Source organism: Trichomycterus rosablanca, chromosome 8 (assembly GCF_030014385.1).
Source record: "Trichomycterus rosablanca isolate fTriRos1 chromosome 8, fTriRos1.hap1, whole genome shotgun sequence".
Classification (NCBI taxonomy): Eukaryota; Metazoa; Chordata; class Actinopteri; order Siluriformes; family Trichomycteridae; genus Trichomycterus; species Trichomycterus rosablanca.
Genome location: NC_085995.1, coordinates 38858586 through 38871063, shown reverse-complemented (window position 1 = coordinate 38871063; position 12478 = coordinate 38858586). Strand labels below are relative to the sequence as shown.

Here is a 12478-nt window from a genome sequence, read left to right as displayed (position 1 = left end):
AGGTGTGGAGATTTTTACTGTCCAGTGTGTTAGGCTGGATTCGAACCAGCAACCTAGTGAACCAAAGAGCAGCACTTTACCACAACTCTACAGGGGGAATGGGAAAATGGGTGGAAAAAAGCACCTCAAAAGGTGGTAGTAAAAAAAACAGGTGGGAACGGCAAACAAAAGAGATGCTGAAAACGGCGTACTCAAACAAAGGAAGGCAACAGTAATCAAATAAAGTCAAACACAAAACCTTGGGGCTGAAAATTCTCCTTCAACTAAAATAATTGTTTTCTCAAAAGTTAATAAACTTAAAGACTGTGAGCTGAACCCTTTAAGTTCAGCTCACACCCTTCAACCAGATTATCTTTCTGAGTTTAGATCTCAGTTAATCTGTAAACCTTTATATTATTATTACTTTATTTCATTTATTTATTTTCCTTTCTCTCTTTTTTCCACTTGTTTGTTGTAGTTTTCTTTTCTTTTACCTTTTTGCTAATTACCATACTGTCTGCCCCTCTAAAAAGGTGCAACACTGAGCCATGGTTTTAGTGAGCTTTTTATGTAGAGCCCAGCAGGTGTTTCTGATCAGCAGTAATCGGTGCTGGGGCTACTGGGAAATGGAGTTCTGAGAGCTGCTCCCAGTTGCTTTCTTACTGCGCCGCCCAGGACCCCTGCTGGTGACCTACGGTGTGGACCGACCCCTTACACGTACTTTGAAAAGGTTGATTTAGGATAATTTGGAAGAACAAAATGGCATTATAGAAGATAATAAACCACCAGATAGCAGATCACAATAAACCTGTTAGAAAGGGGCGTATTTAAAGAAGAACGATTAAAGAAGTAACTTAATTCCAAAGACATTACATCTAACTACATGTTCCTTAAAGCCGTGTGTAAATTGTATGTATTATTTTGTACATTTTTTCCAGGAATTGGTGTATAATTAAACAGGAATTACAGTATTTATTTTTGTGTTGATAGCTTTCTTTAGATTGTATATCACCCTACGCAGCCATTAAACATGTCATCGTGTGTGCTGATTGGCAGACAGAGGAATGTTTTGGCAGGCAGGGGGTCGTGAACATTAGTGGAAACCAGTGTATCATGGTAATCTCTCTAGTCACAGCTGTTCGGGGGTCTGGACTGGCTGTGCCAATATTACCAGCACTACGCTGCCTTTTTCTGTAGCAGTCTAAAGGTCAGAGAGCGAGAGCGAGAGAGAGAGAGAGAGAGAGAGAGAGAGAGAGAGAGAGAGAGAGAGAGAGAGAGAGAGATCAAAGGGAATTCGAGGAAAGCCGGAGTGCAAAGAAGGAAGACAGAGTTAAATACAGAACACAGAACTCGTCCCGGACCTGAAGTGACTCTGGAATCAGTGAAGAAACCGACAATGGCCAGTGGTGCAGAGGAAAACAACAATAAGGTGAGAATGAATGAGAATGTATGTGCCATTTTTACGGTTTATGTAGAAATGAACACATTTACAGCATGCATTTTTATTGAATTAGTATATGATTATCAAAATAAATAGTAATAAATAATTGCTTATAGCTGGAGCAGAGTTACAAATCATTTATTCATCTACTATTGCAATTATATTAGCTTATAGTTTATTTAAGATAACTGCAATTTATAAACAGCTAAAATCCTTCACCACATTTAATGCAAATATAATTTCTGAATGTAATCACAGTCAAAAGTTTACATGCACATACTGTATATGAGGGACATGTATGTGACGGCAGATTTTAACCTGTGAATTAATTATTTTTCTTTACAGGGACTCAGATCGACTAAACGTTGATGCTAATATCATACAGAATTATATTTAGGCCAATCTAAAGCTTGCTTGAGTGTGGACAGTGTTAATTTTGGTTAATAGCAGACCTGTTTTGGGTTCCAGCATTTATCCAGACAAATTTGCCCCCAGCATGATGTCACAGTTTGGGTTTTTTGCCAACCTCTGTCTTATATAACAAGGACCCCGTTTTTGTAATCATGTGCCATTATAGAACGGTGTAACATTAGGCATACATTGGGTGTTTTGTTCTGATGAAAGTGTTTTTGCCCAATTCATTGGACAAATTTGTTCATAATAGTGGTACCTTGAAACTAAACGTCCATTGGTTCTGCAAGTGGCGTTGAGTTTTAAGGTATTTTGTACCATAATAATGTATGTGAAACCTGTTAATGCATTCCGAGGTCCCGTGGAACTGCATATATTTTAGGCTAATGTAAAATAATGAGGTTGTTTTTGACACTTATACACTGAAAATAACACAAATATAATATAAAAACACTGAAATACAATTAAAAACACTTGAAAATCAATACAAATACAATAAAATCTGCACTTTAGCTTTACTTTTTTATTGTTTCCTTATGCTTCTTAATCGTGGAGATGCCTGATCTTGGAATACCGTATTCCATTCAGTAAAGGCGCATTCACATGAGAAGCGGCACATTAGCTTTTGCGCTGCTTTTTAACGATAAGCGTTTTAGACTCTCTCGAAAAAAAGCTGATTCTCACAATTTCTCAGAAGCTCGAGCTGTAACACAAGTTTAAAAGTGAAACAGTGAGGAAAATCCAGATAAACACAGATACACGTGGAGCTTTCAGACTGACTGTTATTCCACACAAATGCAGATTCGTCTCATATTCACACTTTGATGACGTTTTACTGCACCGCTCAGGGCAAGCGCTGAACAAAGCGACTGTTCATTGTTAATTTAAAATTAAATACATTTTTTTTTTTTAAAGAAACTGAACACGTTGAGTTTAAAGGTACAACGAAGGGTGTTGAGTTTTAAAGATTTTGAGTTTAGGGGACGTTGAGTTATAAGGTATCACTGTACTTATTTTATGCAAACAAGTTCTTCTTTCAATTACAGAAAAACCTATTGCATTTTGTTTTAAGTGATAATCATGATATTGCCTGGACAACATTACTTATGCACTCTACTGTTATTACTTTTGAAATGAGCACAAATCTGTTAAACTGGTTTATATGTGAAAAAATGTCATAAAATAACCACTGTTTCATTTTATAAACTACAGTTTGCAAACCTCTGTCCCAGTCTGAGTCATCATACCTGAATAGATTGTGTTCACAGATCCGACATTCCCTCTGTGTGTTTCCATTCTATAAATATAAAGCTGGCAATTATTTAGGCTTCTGATCACTGAAAAGGGAAGTACAAAATCACCAGAGCCCACAGTCTAACAAAAACTTTTTTTTAATTTGCTCTTTTCCAACATGGGAAATTAAAATGGAGTAGTATTTATATCAATTATTCTTAAAATAAAATGTTAGCTTTACACTGTAATAATCAATTAAAGGCTCTTTGATTTATATCCTGTCTCTAAATGAGCTGTTTACCTAAAAATATCAACTGGTGTCAGTAGAGTAGAGTACAGTAGAGTACAGGAGAGTACAGGAGAGTACAGTAGAGTAGAGTACATCCTGTCTCTAAATGAGCCGTTTACCTAAAAATATCAGAATGTGAGTAGAGTAGATTACAGTGGAGTAGAGTAGATTACAGTAGAGTAGGGTAGATTAGAGTAGAGTAGATTACTGGAGAGTAGGGTAGATTAGAGTAGAGTAGATTACAGTAGAGTAGGGTAGAGTAGAGTAGATTGCAGTAGAGTAGACTACAGGAGAGTAGATTACAGTAGAGTAGAGTAGATTACTGGAGAGTAGAGTAGATTACAGTATAGTAAAGTACAGTACATTACAATAGAGTAGATTACAGTAGAGTAGATTACAGTGGAGTAGAGTAGATTATAGTAGAGTCAAGTAGATTACAGTAGAGTAGAGTAGATTACAGTAGAGTAAATTACAGTATAGTAGATTACTGTACAGTAGAGTAGATTACAGTAGAGTAGAGTAGATTACAGTAGAGTAAATTACAGTATAATAGATTACTGTACAGTAGAGTAGATTACAGGAGAGTAGAGTAGATTACAGTATAGTAGAGTACAGTACATTATTGTACTCTACTCTACTATACTGTAATCTACTCTACTCTCCTGTAATCTACTCTACTGTAATGTACTCTATTGTAGAGTACATTACAGTAGAGTAGATTACAGTGGAGTAGAGTAGATTATAGTAGAGTCGAGTAGATTACAGTAGAGTAGATTACAGTAGAGTAGATTACATTAGAGTAGATTGCATAAGAGTAAAGTAGATTATAGTAGATTGCAGTGGACTGGAGTAGAGTAGAGTAGAGTAGAGTAGAGTAGAGTAGAGTAGAGTAGAGTAGATTACATTAGAGTAGATTACAGTAGAGTAGAGTAGAGTAGATTACAGTAGGGTGGAGTAGATTACAGTAGAGTAGAGTAGATTACAGTAGGGTAGAGTAGATTACAGTAGGGTAGAGTAGATTACAGTAGAGTAGAGCAGATTACAGTAGAGTAGAGCAGATTACAGTAAATTACAGTAGAGTAGAGCAGATTACAGTAGATTACAGTAGAGTAGATTACAGTAGATTACAGTAGAGTAGATTACAGTAGATTACAGTAGAGGAGATTACAGTAGATTACAGTAGAGTAGATTACAGTAGATTACAGTAGAGGAGATTACAGTAGATTACAGTAGAGTAGATTACAGTAGAGTAGATTACAGTAGAGTAGAGCTACACTTGCAGAATCATGATGGCCCTGCACATCACCAACATGTCTTCTCTTATCAAACTGGTTTGTTTTTTGGATTAAACAGATTTAGTGGCCTGTACTGAAGATAGAGGGTAGCTCACTGACTCACGTACTGGACTAGTGATCAGAAGGTTGCTTGTTTACGCTCCACCACCTCCAAATTGTCATTCTTGAGCCCCTGAGCCAGAGGATCTTGCATTGTATTCAGTCATACTTGTAAATCGCTTTGGGTAAACATATCTGCTAAATGCTGCAAATGTAAACAGCTCAGATTAGTTTGGTCTCATCCTACTAATATTTCCAGTAGAGTATAAATCAACGCTAATGAAGGATTGTAAATTTATCTCCTGCTTTTTTGACATATTTCTTTATCAGACACACAACACACACACACACACACACTCTCACACACACACACACAGCTAACAAAGAGGAATGTCTACAGATTTTAACAACTGCTCACGACCCTCGGTGACACCTGGAACTGTTCCTCAAGAGCAGATTAACCACCAGATCAACCCCCACATGCACACACTTCACTTAACTATTTTCATCCACCGCTTCATCCTGGCCTCCACCGGGAAACACTGGGCGCTGACAGGAATTCCCTGGACAGGGAGCCAATCCATCCCAGGGCTTCAGTCAAAGACATAAAAATCATGCCTGTGTGGACAACTGGCTGGTGGACAACTGGCTGGTCGACAGCACCACTGAGAAGGCAAGCAAAATAGGCAACTGATTGTAAAAGTGTGAAATGGGAACATTCTTAATTGGCCAATCTGCTTTCTCAACATATATTTACCAATACATAATAAAAATAATCATTATATAATTATAATAATTACATAGTAATTAAAAATAATTTATTTATCAATCATTAACATGATGTTCGGGAGATGTGGACAGAACATCCAGGCTGTTTAATACAGTGCCTGATCAGGGCAGATAAGTGAAATCTTTAAAAATGAGAACTGGTTTACAGAAGAGTGCTTGGGTGGGGCAGTGGTAAATAACTAGCTGTGCTGTCGGCTAGACGGGCACCATGCATACATACATACATACATACATACATGACTGGCTATGTTTGGGGGGAATGGCTGAGGCTGTGCAATAGCAGCCTGTCTGGGGTGTGTAATTTCATTGCAACCAGTGATGCTGGGAAAACTGGACCCACCATGGCCCTGATCAGGATATAACAGTAATACAAAACATGATAGTTATCCAAATCGACTTACAGTTGTGACAGTATACAGTCTAAGCAATTAAGGGTTAAGGGCCATGCTCCATTTTTTTTAATGCATTTTCCCCTGTTTTTCTCCCAATTAATTGAGTCATGCTTCCTCTCCTCCAATGCCGATCCCCGCTCTGATTGAGGAGAACAAAGCTAACCCACACCCCCTCCGACACGTGGGCAGCCGTATGCATCTTATCACCTACACTTTCACGAGTGCAGTGCAGCTCAGCGTTGTGTACGGAGAGACACGTCATCTCTGTGCAGGCGCACATCAGCCAGCAGAGGTCGCAATCGCACCAGCCATGGGAGAGAGACCCCATCCGGCTTAGTCCTGCCCAAATCTGAGCAACAGGCCAATCGTTGTGGCTGCTCAGCCTTAGCCGGCAGGCAGAACTGAGATTCAATACGATGGCTTGAACTGGCAACCTTCTGATTACTAGTCTAGTACCTTAACCACTAAGCTGCAGCCCCTTGTATCTTAGAGGTGTAGTATTTAGAATATGTTTCTAATTTTCTTTTTAAATGCTCAATTAAACACTAAAAATGACTCAAACATCTCTACCATGACCCTGACCAGGTAAATTAAATGAAAAATGGTTTGCAGAAGTGAACAGACACTTTAACATGAAATATCCAAAACAAATGTCTAAAACCTTGCTGTATTAGCCTGCACACTGGGCAGAGAGGACACTATTTTAGTCAGCAAGCTGGACGGCTGTGTCCCAATCCACACATTATCATGTGCATGCTATTTAGCATATAGGATTGTTTTTGCAATACAACAGCATTCTTCTGCTCCCATTGCATCATTGCATTCGAAATTTCATTGTACTTGTGTATAGTGACAATAAAGATTCTATTCTATTCTATTTGTTGTATATAATTTTTAAGGTTATATAAGTTACAATAATCCAAGTACTAAAGTAATGAAGACCACGACAGAAGAAAGCAAGTGAGCAAATTTCCTGCTGCTATGTGTAACCGTGTTTGCTTTACAGGACGCCACTGGGGAATCACATGAAGAGAGTCCAAGTGAGGAGGCCTCCAAACCTGTGGGTGGGAAAGATGAGACAGTGAGTGAAAAAGATGAAAGCGTGGGCCAGACTGATGAACAGAACAGAGAGGAAGAGCCCGATCCAAATCCACAGCCCACAGATGGAGAGGTAGTGGACATCAAGGACATCAAAACTGAGAATGAAGGTGAGAGCAATGACGACACAAATGAAAAGACAGAGACTAAAACAGAGGAGGAAAAGAAAGAGAGTCAGAGCAATAAAAATGCTAAAGAAGACACGGGAGAGACAATAAAACCAGATGAATCAGAAAAACAAGAGAATAAAGAGAATTCAGCTGTAGGAACAGAAGAAAAGGGAAACCATGAGACTCAAGCTGAACCTGATGAGAAAGATCGTGACTCTAAAGAGCTCGACACATCAGCAACAGGAAATAAAAAGGACCAGGAGAAAAAAGAAACTCCAAAGAACAAAGAAAAGACCGGTGAGAAAGCAGGAAAAGCTAAAGGAAAGACTGAAGTCAGTGCTGCCTCTCTTTCCAGACCGTCCACGCAGGCTTCTCGACAGCGAAGTGCCCGGCCATCGGCCAGAAAAGAAGCAATGGCCAAGTTTCAACAAGATCAGTAAGTCATCATCAGTTATACGTATTATAATTATAGATTATTTAAGCCACATTAGTGTATTCATAAACAAAATTATAGTATCATTACTCCTACAGTTTAAGTGCACACAAACCCTTCATCATGCTTTAATAACCTTTTTTCAGTGGATAAAAACCATCGCATTTAAATGAATAAAATATTTTTAATAAGTTCCTAATTATTCTTTTAAATGCTTTTTATTTGACTCACAAACATCCTCACAGTTTTACTCACTCAACCTCTTATCCAATCTTTTTCACAATTTGTCTTCAGTTTCAGTTAAAAAGGAGTGGAGGAACAGTAGAGGAATCAAAACGCTCTTGGGTAATTGGATATGACTAGATTGAGAGGAATAATGCATGCAAACGAAAAGACTTTGTTTGCATAGGGGTTGTCTGCGGTGTGTTTGCATTGAATTTGTGACTATTTGTTAACGACACGCACCAAGTATTTTTGTTTTTCTTTTACATTAGCATCAGTTAAAATGTACCGTATTAAAAAGACAATAAAAATGCTGAATTATTGAACCACTTATTGGTTATAGAGGTTTATATGATGACTATCATTTTTAAATGGTTTATTCAACTTAATTTGTTCCAAGACTCACGGCTTCATGACATAAGGTGGGGTGATCCTGTATTTGGCCACATTGCTTAACCCCACAGTATTTGCATTAGAAATGTGCTGATTATGTGTATCTATGTTTACTAAACAAAAAACTAAATGCAGCGTTGACTTGTTGCAGGGGTCCAGCCGTCCGAAACTTTAAGGTCCAGAAGACGTCTGTTGGTGCGTCTGCTGGGGCGTCAATCAAACAAAAAATCCTCCACTGGTGTAGCAGCAGAACGCGGAGCTATGAGGTGAGAGTGCGATGGCTGGGTGTCCGACCTAGTGATGTTTTTAACATGATCCAGTCATCTTCTGCCTGAACCCAAATGTGTTCATTATTATTTTGGTAATTTTATAAGCAAGAGCACCTCATTTAGAATACATTTATAAATGACAGTTACTCTGTTTCTAAGTGTTATGGGAAGATTCAGCTCCTTGGGGTGCCCACGTAAAATAATATTTCCTCCTGGAGCATAAAGTGTAGCACTTCAGGTGGCAGTAGCCTTAAATACAAAATGTAAAACTGTAAATGAAGAATAAAAACAAAGAATGGTAAAAACAGTGATAAATCAGCTATCCTTAATAGTTTTACACCAACATGATAAAAGGATTGTGTATAATTTTGGTTATATGGGTTAAACTTTGTGGCAACATTAGGGCAAAGACCCTGTACACACAGTGAGGTCCAAACACATGGTTTGTCTAGTTTGGTGTGAAGTGGCCTGCACAAGCCTCAATACTGATCTCAATTCCACTAAACATATATAGAGCAATGGCCAGGTGACCACATACTTTTGACCTTAAAGTCTAAGTGCACAAGATTTTGCTTTAATGTTAATGAGTATGCATATTTTAATACATAATCTAATCTATCTAAGCAAATGTTTAATATCTTACCAAATAGCAAATAAATAAATAAATACTGTAGTCTGTGGAAACCATGCACCTGGCAACATCTTGTGGAGTGCTGTACATAAATATGCATTATTTATGAGTAATTGGATGGATAGACAGACAGACAGACAGACAGACAGATAGATAGACAGACAGATAAATAGACAGACAGACAGATAGAGACAGACAGGAACAAAGAACTTTACACATCACAAACCTATATATGTCACGAGGGGTGGGGACGAGACGAAAGGGGCGGACACACACGCTGAGATGTATAAGAAAAACAGGATTTATTAATAACAGAAACTAGGAACATAAGCTAGGAACATAAGCTAGGAACAGAAGCTAGGAACATAAGCTAGGAACATAAGCTAGGAACATAAGCTAGGAACATAAGCTAGGAACATAAGCTAGGAACATAAGCTAGGAACATAAGCTAGGAACATAAGCTAGGAACATAAGCTAGGAACATAGAGCAAACCAGAGTCCAAAGAAGTCCAAAGAAGTCCAAAGAAGTCCAAGAGAGTCCAAGAGAGTCCAAGAGAGTCCAAGAGAGTCCAAGAGAGTCCAAGAGAGTCCAAGAGAGTCCAAGAGAGTCCAAGAGAGTCCAAACCAACCTAAACCAAAAACAACCAAAATAACCCCTGCCAGCCTGTTCCTCAGCTCTCCTTATAAATGGTCCTTGATGAGGAGCAGCTGGGGCTGATTAGCTCAGGGGGACCAATCAGGAGAGAGGCATGGCAGGAGTGAGTGTGCTCACGGAGAAGGGGGGCGTGGCACATATGAGCACACAGAGGCTAAGCAGTGTGACAATATACATATTTTCAGAATAGTATATAGTACTATATTCATACTATACGCACATACAGACATGCAGCATATAAATGTAGTATACATATATAATAATTATTATTATGATAGATAGATAGATAGATAGATAGATAGATAGATAGATAGATAGATAGATAGATAGATAGATAGATAGATAGATAATTGATCGAAGGAAATTAGAGAATGGACTATCTGAAGAATTAAATGTTTTGAAATGGCTAGTTGGATGTCCAGGGTGAAGTGGACACTGTGGTGTTAAAACAAGTAACAAATTAAAGCATGAATCTTTTTTTAAATGTCACATGTTAAGTCCATTAATTTACAGGTGTACTGTATTAAATAGGTTGTAGAACACTTTACTAGACCTGCTTTTTATTTATCACTTTATCAGTCTTTTGTATTCTTCTCTTCTACTCGACTGATTAAAGTTGTAAACTACATGCGCTTGAAAGTTTGTTGCTTGGTGTTACTGTGTCTCTCCAGGGTGTCTCTATAGAGAACTTCTCCTCCTCCTGGAGTGATGGCCTGGCCTTCTGCGCCCTCGTTCACCGCTTCTTCCCCGACGCTTTTGATTTTGCCTCCCTTAAAGCCAGCGAAAGAGAGAAGAACTTTACCCTGGCATTCAGCATGGCAGAGTATGTTTGCATGTGTGTTTAAATGAATAAGAAAAAAAATCAGGAAAGCAGTTAATGTATTTATTTATCAGTTTTTACCAGTTGCTTCATCAGTCTGGTGGCACAGGAACATATTCTGGACAGGGTGCCAGTTCACATTGCCAGTTTGCCACTGTTGGGCTCTTGAGCAAGGCCCTTGACCTTCAACTGCTTAGAATGCAGACTGTAAGTCGCTTTACATTTACATTTTCGGCATTTAGCAGATGCTCTTATCCAGAGCGACTTACAGAAGTGCTTCCATAGTGAACATTACCTTACTCTAGTTTAAGTAAACAGTCCAAAAACACAAATCTGCTAAAACCTGTTAGAACCAAAATGTTTTTTTTTTGCAAGAAATGATGTGAGCGTTAGTAAGTGAGTACAAGTCCGCTTAAGTGCTTAGTAAAGAGGTGATGAAGGTTTTTATTCGTTTTTGAAGAGAGCGAGAGACTCAGATGTTCGGACAGAGAAGGGAAGTTTGTTCCACCACTTGGGTGCAAGTACAGATAAGTATTTCTTGAGTCCTGGGTGGAGGATCAAGTCAAGTGAGACTAGTGGCTCGGAGGTTGCGTGGTACAGAGCGGGGTTTGATTAGACCACGAAGGTAGCTTGGGGCTGGTCCATTTTTGGCTTTGAAGGCGAGCATCAGTGTTTTAAACTGAACCCCACTGATCCTACTGCTAAGATCCAGGGTTCGAATCCTCAGGGTCGTTATCGGCCAGTTAGGTGTCTGCACACAGACATGACTGGCTATGTCTAAGGAGAGGGAATAGCTGAGGCCCTGCAATGTACTGCATTGTGCCGAGTTATTCTGGGAAAGCCAGACCCACCTCAACCCTGACCAGGCCATGATAAAACATTAAAATGAAATGAAAGAAATAGTAATACAGAAATATTATAAACATTGTGTTTAGCTTTGGATAAAACCGTCTGCTAAATGTCAAATGTAAATGTTACTACTGAAGTACTTTGCGTTTGTGCACTGGTACAAAGAAATCACAGTCACACAGTTCTTATAATAAGCAAGATTTTAGTTTCTGGGTGTGAAAATGACAGTACAGGCCATTTATGAGGATTTGCCCAAAACAGCATTGAAAGACAACCAACAGTTCTTCTTTTTCCCACAGATCTTTGGCTGACTGCTGCCCTCTCCTGGATGTATCAGACATGGTCCTGATGGGAAAGAAGCCAGATCCCTTCAGTGTCTTCACCTACGTTCAGTCCCTCGTCCAGCACCTTTCCAAAATCGAGCGGGAGAGAAAAGAGAAAGCAGATCTGGAGAAGAAACAGGAGTCTGAAAATAAGGACGAGGGAGGGGAGACGACAGAGAATGCAGAAGAACATGAGAAGGCTGAGGAGATGTCTGAGGAGAAAGGAGCAGAAGATGCTTCTCCAGAGGAAGAACAACGCGGTACTGAGGAAGAACCTGACACAAAGATGGCGGAGGATCAAACTGACAGTGAAGCAAACACACCTACCGCAGCAGAGACATAAACATAATGAAACCAAGAGTGAAGAAAAACTAAATATTTTACGTTTTAATACATCTGTAGTGAATGCAAGGATCTACTTTTAACATGATTTAACACTAAACTATTAATATTGTATTTTATATATCTGAATAAAGACTCATTCTAAAATATTTGTCTCTTTATACAGTTTCTGTATTACTATTTCTTAATTTCATTTTCATGTTTTATCATGCCCTGGTCACTGTCTCCTCACAGCAAGAAGGTCCTGGGTTCGATCCGGTGGGGCAGTCCGGGTCCTTTCTGTGTGAAGTTGCATGTTCTCCCCGTGTCTGAGTGGGTTTCCTCTGGGAGCTCCGGTTTCCTCCCACAGTCCAAAGACATGCAAGTAAGGTGAAGTGGAGTTGTAAAATTGTCCATGACTGTGTTTGATATTAAAAACTTAAACTGATGAATCTTGTGTAAAGAGTAACTACCATGTCGGTCATG

At 38.9% G+C, this 12478-nt stretch overlaps 1 protein-coding gene across 1 annotated transcript; it reads left to right on the top strand.

Moving 5' to 3' along the window:
• The first annotated feature begins 1360 nt into the window (after positions 1 to 1360).
• smtnl1 (smoothelin-like 1) lies at positions 1361 to 12160 on the top strand. The gene is made up of 5 exons (XM_063000168.1): positions 1361 to 1408; positions 6875 to 7512; positions 8276 to 8390; positions 10351 to 10502; positions 11648 to 12160. The coding sequence occupies exons 1-5, from the start codon at positions 1376 to 1378 to the stop codon at positions 12012 to 12014; spliced, it is 1305 nt and encodes a 434-aa protein (XP_062856238.1). The 5' UTR covers positions 1361 to 1375; the 3' UTR covers positions 12015 to 12160.
• The last annotated feature ends 318 nt before the right edge of the window (positions 12161 to 12478 follow it).

Bases quoted from the DNA above. Each gene is read 5' to 3' on its own strand.
- smtnl1 (XM_063000168.1), top strand. From the start codon at position 1,376: ATGGCCAGTGGTGCAGAGGAAAACAACAATAAG. The intron at 1,409-6,874 runs GTGAGAATGAAT...TTTGCTTTACAG, and splicing joins CAGAGGAAAACAACAATAAG to GACGCCACTGGGGAATCACA. The intron at 8,391-10,350 runs GTGAGAGTGCGA...GTGTCTCTCCAG, and splicing joins GCAGAACGCGGAGCTATGAG to GGTGTCTCTATAGAGAACTT.